At 38.8% G+C, this 14404-nt stretch overlaps 2 protein-coding genes and 1 long non-coding RNA gene across 3 annotated transcripts; all 3 read left to right on the plus strand.

Annotated features, from left to right (window-relative positions):
* The first annotated feature begins 70 nt into the window (after positions 1-70).
* Positions 71-3024, plus strand: LOC141834789 (large ribosomal subunit protein uL1). Its single transcript, XM_074722158.1, has 6 exons — positions 71-130; positions 306-345; positions 811-1030; positions 1486-1651; positions 2252-2457; positions 2786-3024. The coding sequence occupies exons 2-6, from the start codon at positions 341-343 to the stop codon at positions 2837-2839; spliced, it is 651 nt and encodes a 216-aa protein (XP_074578259.1). The 5' UTR covers positions 71-130; positions 306-340; the 3' UTR covers positions 2840-3024.
* A 300-nt stretch (positions 3025-3324) lies between these two features.
* Positions 3325-6089, plus strand: LOC141834818 (ferredoxin, root R-B2-like). Its single transcript, XM_074722191.1, has 2 exons — positions 3325-3426; positions 5451-6089. Exon 2 carries the CDS (start codon positions 5458-5460, stop codon positions 5911-5913), a length of 456 nt encoding a protein of 151 aa, XP_074578292.1. The 5' UTR covers positions 3325-3426; positions 5451-5457; the 3' UTR covers positions 5914-6089.
* Positions 6090-6266: 177 nt separating this feature from the next.
* LOC141834555 (uncharacterized) lies at positions 6267-12603 on the plus strand. The gene is made up of 4 exons (XR_012602336.1): positions 6267-6408; positions 6647-6673; positions 6775-6879; positions 12582-12603. It is a non-coding gene; the product is annotated as an uncharacterized LOC141834555 (long non-coding RNA).
* The last annotated feature ends 1801 nt before the right edge of the window (positions 12604-14404 follow it).

The raw sequence follows: 14404 nt of genomic DNA on the forward strand, positions 1-14404 counted from the left end.
ACGGTAGTCAGTGCTTAGCCTGGGAAATTCTAGGGTGTACAAGGGACTCGCGTCTTCGGCAGGCTCATTTCCGCTCGCGCGCGCTCCCAGAGGCAATCCGGCGGCGATCTCGTTCTACTTCTTTCAAGAAGTACGTTTTCCAAGTGATTCGGTGATGCTTGTTTTTCCAATCCATTCTCGAACGCGCTCTGTTGTTTAGTTAGCTGCTCAATGTTCTGATTTTCATGTTCCTTTTGTTGCATTTTTTGTTTAAAATTTGTTTTTTTATGGAGGAGCTCATCTCTTCTTTGTATTATGTTTTGAAGGATCGGTCGAAAGAAGCAAGGCGTTCACGTGAAAAATGAGGTAGTTTGAAGCTCCGATTTAGTGATCTTTAGATGTTTAATTCTAAATTGTTGGAGGTTGTGTGTCTAATCACATATATCGTGAGCCGCTAAAAGTATTATCAGATTCCTTTCTAAAGATGGCACTTTTATCATGCACCACTATGTACGCATATATGATTATCTACATAAAGAGACATTTTATTCCCTTTACTGTGCTTTGGAATACAGAAGATAAGATGGAAGGACACCTTTTCTCTTAGTCAATTGATCTTCATGTTTTGTTGCTTTTTTAGGTATTTTCAATAATCTTAAAAATTCCCAGTTTGTTTAATCTATCTACATTCCTGTCTCACTGGGGTAATGGGTTGCGAATCACTGATTCTTCACTTTTGTATTCATTTCTTTAATTTTGAGTGGGCTCAAGTTCATAAATTTTTTATTTTTCATGTCGAATAACTTTTTTCATGAATGTTTGTTACCACAGCAAATTGCAGAGTGATGTTCTTAGGGAAGCAATCTCTCAGGTTGTTGCTGATTCTCGAGAGAAGAAGCGCAACTTCACTGAAACAATCGAGTTACAAATTGGTCTGAAAAATTATGATCCTCAAAAGGATAAGCGATTCAGTGGTTCAGTGAAGCTCCCGCATATTCCACGCCCTAAAATGAAAGTTTGTATGTTGGGTGATGCACAACATATTGAGGAGGTATTCATATTGGAATATTTTGTTATACTGGCCCCCATAGATCCTATTACTTATTTTTCTCTAGAATTTTATATCTTCTTTAAATGTGATTATAATAGAATTATAATTCATATTGGATGTGATGCTGGATGTTTTATCTTTGGCTTATCGTTCAGATCCTTAACATCTGTTATCTGGAAAATTAACTGCAGTTAGCTTCAATTGTGTGTGTATTTTTTTATGCGTATATTTGACTGGAAAACTTTTCCAACATATAGCTTCTTGCAGTTGGATGTTCAAAGTGTCAACGAGGAATAGTTGTTATTTGTATGCTTTGGAAATATTTTCTTCATTTGAATTTGCACATTCAAATTTTGTGTTGTAGGGATTGACTTTTGAGACCACATTCCGCTGCTACTTTATGTTTGTCTTCATCTTTTGTTCAATTTTTTCTGTAACACTTTTGTCACTTTCAGGCAGAGAAGATAGGACTTGATTACATGGATGTTGAAAGTTTGAAAAAGATGAACAAAAATAAGAAGCTTGTCAAGAAACTTGCTAAGAAGTACCATGCTTTTCTTGCATCAGAAGCTATCATTAAGCAGATTCCTCGTCTTCTTGGTCCTGGTCTTAATAAGGCAGGCAAGTAATCTTTCTTTCAAGACCTTGGTTTGTGACAGGAAAACTATAATTCTCAATGGTTGTTGATTTTCAGAAGAACAATTCTTCTTCTTTTTGTCTCTTTTCTATGCTTGTACAAGAAAATTAATGATACTACACATCTGTAATAAAAAAATGAAAGTGATAGTTGAACAGGTATTATATGTAGTAATGGCGTCTAACATATTTAAACAAACTATGTAGAAATGTTGAGGTTATGTCTCTTCATAATACTTTTAACTAATCTGAACCAAAATATTGTAACCCGACCGAAACTATTTTCATTGCAAATGCTTTCTTTATCACAATGCAGATTGAAAAGAAACTTCTTTTGTGAGGATGATACTTTTTTTTGCCTGGTTCTATTGTCATGATTCCAATCCATGATCACATGGAAACGAATAGCATTCGATTCAATAATGACCATTTGTAGCAAGTTCATGAATGCTTATACTTGTTTCCTCATTCCCCTTCAACTAATATTTTCCAGAGTTTGAAGGTTGCAAGAGTGGGATGTGTATTCATTTTTTACGTTATTCTTATTTTTGTTACATTACCATCTGTTTATTTATTCTTTTGCAGGGAAGTTTCCCACATTGGTTACTCACCAAGAGACTTTGGAGTCTAAAGTCAATGAGACGAAGGCAATGGTGAAATTCCAACTCAAGAAGGTCCTCTGCATGGGTGTCGCGGTCGGCAACATCGGCATGGAGGAAAAGCAAATTTTTCAGAACGTCCAAATGAGCGTGAATTTACTCGTGTCGTTGTTGAAGAAGAATTGGCAAAATGTGAGTTCTCTCTACTCTTCGACCACCCTTGCATTTTAAACCCTTCCTAGAAACAACAACATTAGAATTTAGTAACTACTTTGTGTTTATGTAGTGCTGAATTTTACACACATTATGCCCATGAAACATATCTGAGATCTTCAGTAACAAGAATTGCCCTACTAGCTTTTGAAACTTGACCTTGTCGACATGAGATCGCAATGAAAATCATCTTTGAACTCTGAGTTTGGGATTTTTAGCTTGCAGTTCGTTCCAATTCCAACTCTCTTTGTGTACTTGCTCACATGTTCTAGTTGTAACCTTCTCTTTTGCTTTGCTGTGTTCACAGGTCAGATGCTTGTATCTGAAGAGCACAATGGGGAAACCCTATCGCATCTTCTAACTCTTCGTTTGCCCGAGCTCGATCGAACTTCTTAGCTGAAAGTTTTTTCGCATATCGATCAGTATGAAAGAACAGAAGCTATCTTACAGTTAGTCATGTGTTTGATTAGTCTCAAAGAACAGAAACTATTCTTGCTCCTTCACATGTGCTTTCTTTGCTTGTTGATTCAGTTATATTACTCATTAGCAATTCTTTCTTTCAATTTTTTGCGAATATATATATTAATATTTTTTTTGATTTATTAGGATTATAAATTGAACTTGATATGTGGTATTTCAAACGAATTTAAAATTATCTGAAATATAAATTAATATGAACGCACGACACGTGTCCCGTGAGAATCTTAAAGCAACTATATAAGAAGATGCATTCAATGAAATGGGTCGTGGGGTGATTCTCTACCGTAATTGGTCAAGTCCCTGTTTCGTGTGAGATACGGCGCGCCGAATCAGAGAGCCTATCGTCCTTACCCTCTATTTCTATCGGCTTCTTCCTCTTCTTCGTCCCTGTCGCTCAGTCGGCGGTCTCGCTCACAGTCGCCGCGTCGATTCTTCGATCTGTTCAGCCTTCCGCACCTCATCTCTTCGGTACTCGATCGCTCCTCTGTAGCTTGGTTTTTAAAATCTTTCCTTTGCGCAGGGGAACTGATTTTCGATGATTTTTTTAGGTTTAACTGATGAATCCGTTCTAAATGCTCATTCTCTGGTCTTAAATTCTTGAAAGATCCTTTTTCGGTCGCATCATACCACTTTTCTCGTTGTTTTGATGTGTATTGCAGCAGTTGATGTTAGTTTAACATAGAAACCACTGTGCAGTTCTACTGCTCATTCTCTGGTTCTAAATGGTTGAAAATCCTTTTTTTTTCTCTTCTCGTTGCTGTTGATATGGCTGTTTAGGTGGTAATGGTTGCTGCTATGGGATAAGGATTTGAGAGGGTGTAAGTTAGCGGGATTGTTAGCGTTTAATTTCCTGGTTGCTTCCTGTTATGACAATGGAGCCGGCATCATTACAGATTGCTGATTTACAACGCCAGTAAAGGTTAAAAGTAATTAGCAACGCATAGATAGCAATCATACTCTCTTTTCAGTTAGTTATATGAGGTGATTCAAGTTGATTTCCTGATCTCTTAAATGCCACAGTGATAGGTTAAGACATCATAGTTAACAGAAGAGTGGGCAATTCTACCCAAGTTAGTCATTTTGGATGAAGGGATCTCTCGTCTTCTTCGTCTCTTTCCTCGTCTCTTTCCTTCATGACGTATTCGTATTTAGTGAATATGTACTATGCAGATTTACATATTCTTCAATGAAGGGATAAAGGAGGAGGATGAGTAATCTTAAATGCCACATCGATAGGTTAACAGTTTTAGAGGCAAATCTACATAAGTTATACTCTTTTTGGGTGATGAATTCATATCTTTCTAGCCTCTTGTCTTCATGATGTGGATTCATTTTCGATGGTATATAGTAGAGTGCTTTGATGAAGAGATAAAGGAGTAGGCCAACTAAACTCGTAAGTGCTACATTGATAGGTTAAGATGTCATTGGTTAAGAGTTAGAGAAGCAAGTTTGTACTAGTTATAGTCATTTGGATGATGGATCTCACTTTCCTCGCCTATTTCCTTCATGATGTGGCTTCATATTTAGTCGATATGTAGTAGAGCATTGTCGAGTGCAACGCCAGTAAAGGTTAAAAGTAATTAGCAATGCATAGCTAGCAATCATACTCTCTTTTCAGTTAGTTATATGAGGTGATTCAAGTTGATTTTCTGATCTCTTAAATGCCACATTGATAGTTTAAGATATCATAGGTTAACAGATGAGTGGGCAATTCTACCCAAGTTAGTCATTTTGGATGAAGGGACCTCTCGTCTTCTTCGTCTCTTTCCTTCATGACGTATTCGTATTTAGTGAATATGTAGTATGCAGTCTTACATAGTGTTCAATGAAGGGATAAAGAGGAGGATGAGTAATCTTAAATGCCACATTGATAGGTTAACAATTTTAGAGGCAATTCTACATAAGTTATACTCTTTTTGGGTGATGAATTCATTTCTTTCTAGCCTCTTGTCTTCATGATGTGGATTCATTTTCGATGGTATATAGTAGAGTGCTTTGATGAAGAGATAAAGGAGTAGGCCAACTAAACTCCTAAGTGCTACATTGATAGGTTAAGAATCATTGGTTGAGAGTTAGAGAAGCAAGTTTGTACTAGTTATAGTCATTTGGATGATGGATCTCACTTTCCTGGCCTCTTTCCTTCATGATGTGGCTTCATATTTAGTCGATATGTAGTAGAGCATAGCTTTCATTAAAGAGATAAAATCCATTTAAACGACTCTGAAAAATTGGTGCATGCCTAGTTTTGGAGGATTTGTACCGTAGAGCAGTTTTTGTACTCATTAGCTAATGGAGATTTTTTTCTTTCTGCTGAAGCTCTTGATGTGAATGGCATGATGTGGTATTTTCTTCTATTGTGTTCCTCCCAATTTAGGCAAGAAAATAAGCTTATTGTCGATTACTTTACTACGAGCAAATTCAAGTTTTTGGCACAGTTCCTCTGCATCTTCTCACATGGGAAGTAAAATTTAAGATGTGATCTAAATTTTCAGGTTTTCAATGGCAACTTCCACTCTCGCATCTTCCTGTATGCTTAAATGCAGCTACAGGAGCCAACTTTCTCCGGCGACGACCAAGAGCCCATCCTCATTGGGGTTCATGAAGAGTGTCTCAAAAGCACTGCGCTTCAGGGCATCGAACGGCTTCAGGGCATCTGCGATGTCCGTCTACAAGATCAAGCTCGTCGGGCCGCAAGGGGAGGAGCACGATTTTGAAGCTGAAGATGATGTGTACATTTTGGATGCTGCCGAGGCAGCAGGTGTGGAGCTGCCGTTCTCCTGCCGAGCCGGAGCTTGCTCCAGCTGTGCAGGCAAAATCGTCTCAGGCAGCGTCGATCAATCCGACGGATCCTTCCTGGACGAGACGCAGATTGCCGACGGTTACGTCCTGACGTGTTGTGCCTATCCGAAGTCGGATGCCGTAATTCACACTCACAAGGAAAGTGAGCTCTACTAGCGGCCGATATCGTCGCAATCTCCTTGTTCTCCAGTTGAGAATGTCTCAGTGTCTTCTATGGTTACCTTTGTTTTGTTAGAATAACGTGTTAGTGGAGTGCCTTCAGTAACGTTAGAAGCTGTTTTACTCTTCTTCTATCAACTTCCAATGCTTAATGCGATGCATCATTTGACCTACACTGATATATTTTTCAAAAAAATCCTTTAAAATTTCGTTATGTCAAAATGGTCCCTGAGGTTACGGAGTGAGCAACGCACGAATATTATTTTCGACCGATAAATCGGGCCGGCCCATTTGGCATGCCCTAAAAGCCCTGGGATTGAAACGGTCATGGCTCTCGATTTGGAAACCCACCTCGCTGGCGATGGAGGAGGTTTGCGAGGGCGAAGAGGCAAGCGCACCGAGTCGATCGACGGCCCGCCCTTCGCCTCCGGACTCCCCGACTATGGCCGCAACCTCGCCGGCACCATCAAGGACGTCGTCGCCCGCTTTTCTGTAAAAACATTGTTTCATTATTCCAATATGCGACCAGTTTACTTAGTCAAATGCAAAGATATTGTAGTATGTGATGGAAGAGCTCAATATAAAATCAGTTTTCTGCTAAAGTAAACATCTATGCTCTATATTTTGATGCTCCACCTTTGTTCCATTCGTAAAGGCTCGGATGCCTGTTTTATTTCCCTTGTCATTGGGTTGATGTTTTACTTTGTCCTGATAATCCTATTACTTGCAGGTGATTTTGTGCCAGGAGGAGTTTCAGGTATGATGAACCATTATATCCTCCTATAGTTGATAACTTTTACATCAACGTTTACGTTTACCTGATAATTTTCTCAACTTTTGTTCTATAATTTGTTGCAGGACTTACTATTGCACGAGGAACTACCTAGTGTCTCCTTTGTTATCAGCATAGCAAAGCCTGCTCTTTTGTGTTTGATACTGAAGCTATTGCTGCATTATATTCTGGTCAGGAGCTTGATTTTTAATTGTTTGCTTTAGCATGCTGAAACTTGAGATTTGTTCAGCTTGCTGAAAATTTAGAAACATATTAGTTGTCAAGGGATCTTTCCAATTTGAAATAGTAGTTTCAAGGTGGAAATGGAAGGGTTAGTGTCCATGTTAATTTGAAATGTAGGCAGTTATCGTAACTACCCACCGCGCACGCCATGGAGTGCACGTTCTGCACTCCGTGGAGCAAGGTTGTCAAAATAGCGAGTCAACTCGGCGAGTTTACGAACTATTATTTCAATTCCGTGTTGAATCAGCTTAAAATCGGGCCCCCCTTGTTAACTCGTAAACTCGCGAGTCAACTCGGTAAACTCGCGAGTCAACTCGGTAAACTCGATAAACAAAGGAAATCTTTGTTTGATGTTTCCTTTTATCAAATTTGGATAATGGAAGCTTATTTGGTGTATCTATTGGACTATTTTTGTATGAAATTTTAAATTTGTCATTTTGTAACTTGATGTTGAAACATAAATTTTGAAAATTTCATATCTTTTCATGTTTAATCTTTTTTTATATGTGAAAACATGTTGTTGATAACTATGTTTATGCTTTTTTTATTAGATATGTGAAATAGTGATTGTTGTTATGAAGTTATGATCAAATATATATTATTTGACATTTTATAACTCTTTTTTGGATTATCTGTAAACTCGTACGAGTTTACGATACGAATTTACGATACGAGTTTGTGCACCCCTAACCGAGTCGACACTGGAATCGCGAGTTTGATAACCTTGCCGTGGAGGATGCGACCTCTCCCTATTAAAGGGAAAGAAAAGCCCTAGAAGGGTGTGAGGGTTCATACCTGCGTTGTGTGTGCGCCCAAGTTAAGCAGAGGCCAAGCATTGGAGAGAACAGAGGGGTTGCCGGAGAAGAGGAAGAACACCAAATCGAGGATTTGGTTTGTGGAACATAAGGAGCTTTCCCTTGGTGATCGTTCATTCGACACGAGCAATCTCAGCCGGAATCATACAACAACAGGTAACAAGTTAAACTCTTACATTGGTATCAGAGCACTGTATAGAGTTAGATTTTACCTGTTAGCGTTTGTCCCGTTTGCCCGTCTCTGTTTTGGCTGAATGACCTTTCTCTGTTCTCGGTCGAAGACGTGAATAGCGTACATGCACTGTCTGTGGCCAACGACGTGTTCCTCTGATTCCGAGGAGGTTGGCGTAGAGCCGGCGACTGGCGTCGACGGCAAGTGAGGCCTTGGCGCCGCCTTCGGCACGGCTGAACCTTGATCTGTTTGAGGCTCTGACACGGGAGGCTTCGTCTTCGACACTGCTGGCGCATGCTCAGGCGTCGGTGAGGCTGACGTCGACGAAGGAACTCGTTTTTGTTCGGTGACAGAATGATGAGTTTGGGAACGAACAGAGAGAGAAACGACAACGTGTGTTTAGGGTAAAGAAAAAGCGGGGCACAGTAAAAAAAACAAAATCTGGCCCAATTATACTTTCAAAACGTGATTGGGGCTATCACGTCGTTGTATGAAGTTTAAGATCAGTTTTTAAAAAAAAAATGTTTTTTTAGAAAATAGAAGAAAAGTTAGTGGTAGTGGCTATTAGGATTCGAACCCAGGTCTTCATGGCCATAACAAGGGAGACTAACCACTAAACAGCAGCCATCATATCTAATTGGATCAGCTTCATTTACATATTGATCAAATTAATTGGGTTGTTTAATTATGCTCAATTAAGCCTATTTAATTGGGCTATTCCATGAGACTAATTGGGCTTCTAAATTTTTGGTAATTGGGCAGTGACCAATTAATTGAGTAATGATCAAATTAATTGGGTTGCTCATGAATTAATTGGATTTCATTGGAAGACCAATTAATCTAATTGAGTTAGATTTTTAATTGGATCAATTTTGGGCTTTTAATTAGAAAAGCCTAATTTGAAAGCCATGTGCCCAATTGGCCCAAACAAGTGAAATGTCAAGTGCTCTGGTACGGTGACAACACTTGAGTAGAGACAACCAAATATAAATTGGACTTTGTTAAAGTTGATATTGGTCAACCATACTCATAATTGTAAAAAGTTGTTTGAATAACTTATACTCTAGAAACAACTCAATAATAGGCTTAGTCAACATGGTTGGAGATGATGAAAAAACTAAATATCATGCATGGTGCTCAGGTGCCTGGGGTGCTTGGAGCTAATGACGTAGTGTTTTAGTTCTCATGGAATATTACCATGTCAAGTCTTTAAGGTGCCAATTGACTGGTCAAAGAATCAGTTGACTAAAGCCCCTATAAATCAAGAAGATTTATTTTTTTTAATTTATTGTGTTAGTCCTATGCCTGTATAAATTAAATTAAGTTAATATATGTGCTGGTTTGTCAGTTTTGTACTGACTTAATTAATTTCATTTTTTTCAGATGACACAGATGATTACTACTATGACTTATCGCGATGTGATGCGTAATAAATTGAGGGAAGCTATCCAGTCGTTAGGGTATGACCCAACTTATGGAGTTAGTGGACATATGGGGAGATTGGACAGACTGTTTTGGCATCTAGAGATGCAAGATTTTTCGATTCTGGACAACTACAGAATTTGGATTTTGGCTCGTTTATTGCCTGAAAACCTGCATGATGTAGCACTTTAGATATGGGGGCGCTATGGGGGGCGCATTTCATATATCCAATTGTACATAGAGTTATTTCACTATGCAGATTGTAAAGAGAATTCGGAGAAAGATCCAAAAGAAGACTCTGTAGAGGACGCTTCTGTGGGATGCTTAGGTTTGTTACAGGATTCTGTCTCCTAACATCATCTAGATAACATCCCAGTTGAAGATGTTTCAATTCAGCTTAAAAGGATAGGACATGTTTGGATTATTACTGCGTTAGTTTTTGTATAGTGGGAGTAATATTTGCCTATCTAGTTTATCAGAGTTGTGTTTCTAGTTAGTTATGAGTAGAAATGTTAAAGGTAACATTTAAAGTAGAGTTCTTGTTATTTGTTAACAATGTACACCATATTTACTTTCATGATATGTTCATTTTATGCTGTTCGCTCTACATGATGCATGATATTTATTTATTAATGTAACATCACGTAGAGCGAACAACATAAAATGAACATATCATGAAAGTAAACATGCTGTATATTATTAACAAATAATAAAAATTTTATTTTAAATGTTACCTTTAACATTTCTACTTCATAACTAACTAGAAAAATAATTCTAATAAACTAGATAGACAATTATTACATAGTACAAACACTAGCGCAGTAATCATGCCTTATTCTTTTAGGTTGAATTGAAACATTTTCAGATGATGTCAGGACACGGAATCCTGTAACGAACCCAAACATCCCATAGAAGCGTCTTCTACAGAGTCTTCTTTTGGATCTTCCTCTGAATTCTCTTCACAATCTGCGTAGTGAAGCAATTTTGTGCACAATTGGGTATATGAAATGTGCCTCATAGACGCTCCCATATCTGAAGTGCTACATTATGCAAATTTTCAGGCAATGAACGAACCAAAGTCCAAATTCTGTAGTTGTCCAGAATCGGAAAATCTTACATCTATAGACGCCAAAACAGCCTGTCCAATCTCCTCATGTGTCCACTAACTCCATAAGCTAGGTCATACTTTATCCATTGGATAACTTCTCTTAGCTTATTACGTATCACATCGCGATGAGTCATAGTAGTAATCATTCGTGTCATCTGAAAAAATTAAAATTAATGAAGTCAGTACAAAATTGACAAACCAGCACATATACCAGCTTAATTCAATTTATACAGGTATAGGACTAACACAATAAATCAAGAAAAATAAATCTTCTTGATTTATAGAGGCTTTTGTCAACTGATTCTTTGACCAGTCAATTGACACCTTGAAGACTCGACATGGTTGTGTTCTATGAGAACTAAAACACCACGTCATTAGCTTCAAGCACTCCAGGCACTTGAGCACCATGCATGATATTTAGTTTTCTCATGATCTCCGACCATGTTGACTAAGTCTATTATTGAGTTGTTTCTCGAGTATAAGTTGTTCAAACAACTTTTCATAATTATGAGTATGGTTGACCAATGTTAACTCTAATCAAGTCCAATTTATACTTGGTTGTCTCTACTCAAGTGTTGTCACCGTACCAGAGCACTTGACATTTCACTTATTGCCAATTGGGCACATGACTTCCAAATTAAGCCTTTCTAATTGAAAGTCCAAAATTGGCCCAATTAGAAATCTGACCACTGACCAATTAGATTAATTGGTCTTCCAATGAAATTCAATTAATTCATGAACAACCCAATTAATTTGATCATTACCCAATTAATTGATCATTGTCAAATTACCAAAAATTTAGAAGCTCAATTAAGTCTCATGGAATAACCCAATTAAATAAGCATAATTGAACAACCCAATTAATTTGATCAATATGTAAATGAAACTGATCCAATTACATATGATGACTGCAGTTTAGTGGTTAGCCTCCCTCGTTATGGCCGTGGAGACCTGGGTTTGAATCCCAATAGCCACTAACTTTTCTTCTGTTTTAAAAAAAAAACACGTTTTTTTTAATAAAAAAAACTGATCTTAAACTTCACGCAACGATGTGATGGCCCCAATCACATTCTGAAAGCGTAATTGGGCCAGATTTTGTTTTTTTTATTTTTTTTTACTGTGCCCCACTTTTTCTTTGCACTAAACACACGTTGCCGTTTCTCTCTCTGTTCGTTCCCAAACTCATCATTCTGCCACCGAACAAAAACAAGTTCCTTCGTCGGCGTCAGCCTCGACGGCGCTTGAGCCTGCGCCAACCGTGCCGAAGACGAAGCCTCCCTGTGTCAGAGCCTCAAACAGATCAAAGTTCAGTCGTGTCGAAGACGGCGCCGAGGGTCTCGCTTGCCGCCGACGCCAGCCGTCGGCTCTATGCCAGCCTCGTCGGAATCAGGGGAACACGTCGCTGTCCGCGGACAGTGCCTGTACGTTGTTCACATCTTCAACCGAGAACAGAGACAGGCCGTTCGGCCAAAACAGAGACAAGCAAACGGGACAAACGCTAACAGATAAAATCTAACTCTATACAGTGCTCTGATACCAATGTAAGAGTTTAACTTGTTACCTGTTGTTGCGTGATTCTGACTGAGATTGCTCGCGTCGAAGGAACGATCACCAAGGGAAAACTCCTTATGTTCCACAAACCAAATCCTCGATTTGGTGTTCTTCTTCTTCTCTGGCAACCCCTTTGTTATCTCCAATGCTTGGCCTCTGCTTAACTTGGACGCACACACAACGCAGGTATGAACCCTCACACCCTTCCAGGGCTCTCCCTTTAATAGGGAGAAGCCACATACTCCACGGAGTGCAAAAACGTGCGTGGTGGGCAATTATGATAACTGCCTACATCAGATGTGGGCTCTCACCATTCAGGCAAATCAATTTTGGTTTATTTAATTTAAACATTGTTTCTTTCAATACCTTAGTGCGTGTAATCAATCCCTGCAAGTGGCACTATCTTTGGTTCTTATTATGTATCATCCATGTCGACAATGGGAACTATAACTATGTAACTTTGGATGGGACTGCCTTTCCAAGTAAACTGGTTAGTCCCGCAATATTATGTTCCTGTTAAAATAGCTTATAGCAGCATTATAAAAGGAAGAACATGCTAACATACAACTTTATTGTTCTCAGGCAACATTTTTCAGCGAGAAACATGGAAGTCATATGCAGGATGAGCTAATTGTTGTTTTAACATCATGATCTAAGACAGCCGGCCACCTAGCTGATGTTTGAAGACTTGGAGGCAATTGGAAGGGCATTACAGTCTCTTTCGATCCAGAAGAAACTGTCGTCGAAGTTGAGAGCATACTCAAAGGGATCATACTGGAGGCTGACTCTCGGCTTGCTTCCCTTCCTGATGACTTTCCTGATCCTCGTCCTGATCTTCCACAGCAGGCTTCTGCGACGCCTCGCGCTACAATTAGTCACGCAGGCTACTCTTCTCAACCAACGCATTTCTGGTGCCTTTGCCTTATCTCATCAAATCATATGTTTGAACTATGTTCGTCAGCTCCACAAGCTTTCCACAGCCAGTAAGCACACTTCTTCTACGAATCACAAACTATTAGCATGTGAGCATCCATATTCGACTTTTGCTGTATTCACAATCCTTTTCAGTCGAGAGAAAAAGTAAGTATCAACAACAGCTTGCTTACCTCTCTGAGCTCCTTTGTGATTCAAATATGAATTCCTTGAGAGTTCTCACTTGTTTATATCTTCCCGCAATGAGCTCCACAGGGTAAATCACACGACAGCCTTTCGCAAACACTTTTCGACAGGTATAAAGCCATGGCTTCAGGTTAAAGCCGTTTGTCCATGGGAATATTTGCAAGCTCCTGGCATATCTTTCTCGGCGGTGATACACATGTAAGCAGCAAGGGGAACTGTTTCCTTTGCCAGACCATCTGCTGCTATAAATTGCCCCTGTGCGATTCTTTTGAGCTTGCCCATAACGAGAGTAGCTTTATGGTGTTTGTAAGCAGCATGGTTTATTCTGTCAGGTAATCGAGCAGCCATGGGGGGATTCTCTTCCATGATGGATCAAATCATCCTCCTGACCTCAGGAGTGAACAATGACCTTATGATTAAAGGTATGTGCAAAAGTAGGGATCCTGCTGCTGGAGTTTGGTCTTCATTCCTGATGCTGCATGTCTTTTTCTCTTGGTGCTATTTGCATTTGTGCCTGATTCTGAGCTATCTTTTTGAGTCACCATAGTGAACTAAGCTTCCTTGCCATTTGAGTTCCCAGATAATTGCTAACTCATAATCATGAGCACTTTTATTTTATTTTTTATAATTCAGATGTATGGACCCGAGCATGACTGGTACATTTTAGTAAAAAAGGTAGAATTCGCTATTTCAGCGGTTCCACACGGTCTATCTCATGATCATCTGTGAAAAAGTAAATCAGGAAGTTACAGTTGGCCATGACGGAGGAGGACATTATTTCGGCTTCGTCGAGATTCGATCTTTGTCCATTTCAATAATTCTGTTTTATCGTAATCAATTTAATTATGCTGAACAGACTTATACAGATTTATTTAATTTTACAATCAAAAATCTTTAAGGGAGATCATTGGGTTGGTCAGATTTATTTAATTTTATAATCAAAATGTATAAACTTCCTCTGGCAAAAATATGCTTTTAATGTTATAGAAGTTGCACCTCGACTTTTGATCAGGAAAAGCAAGGTGTAAAAAGTTTCATGTGAGAAAAATATATGATGGATTAATTTTTATTTTTTGAATTTATGAAAAATGATGTCACGTATTTCTTATCCTGGAAGAAAAACACCATATTGACTATTGAAATTATGAAAAAAAATTATATGTGAAATGTCTTAAATTGGAGGCCCAATGGGCCTCTAGAAGTTGAGGGCCCAATATTGGTTGCCGATATCTACCCATGTGTAAACCCTTCCATCATCGCTGGGCCATCGTTGGAGCCACTAATAC

Source organism: Curcuma longa, chromosome 9 (assembly GCF_044706935.1).
Source record: "Curcuma longa cultivar G26 ecotype Majalengka, Jawa Barat chromosome 9, ITB_CL_G26_1.1, whole genome shotgun sequence".
Taxonomy (NCBI): domain Eukaryota; kingdom Viridiplantae; phylum Streptophyta; class Magnoliopsida; order Zingiberales; family Zingiberaceae; genus Curcuma; species Curcuma longa.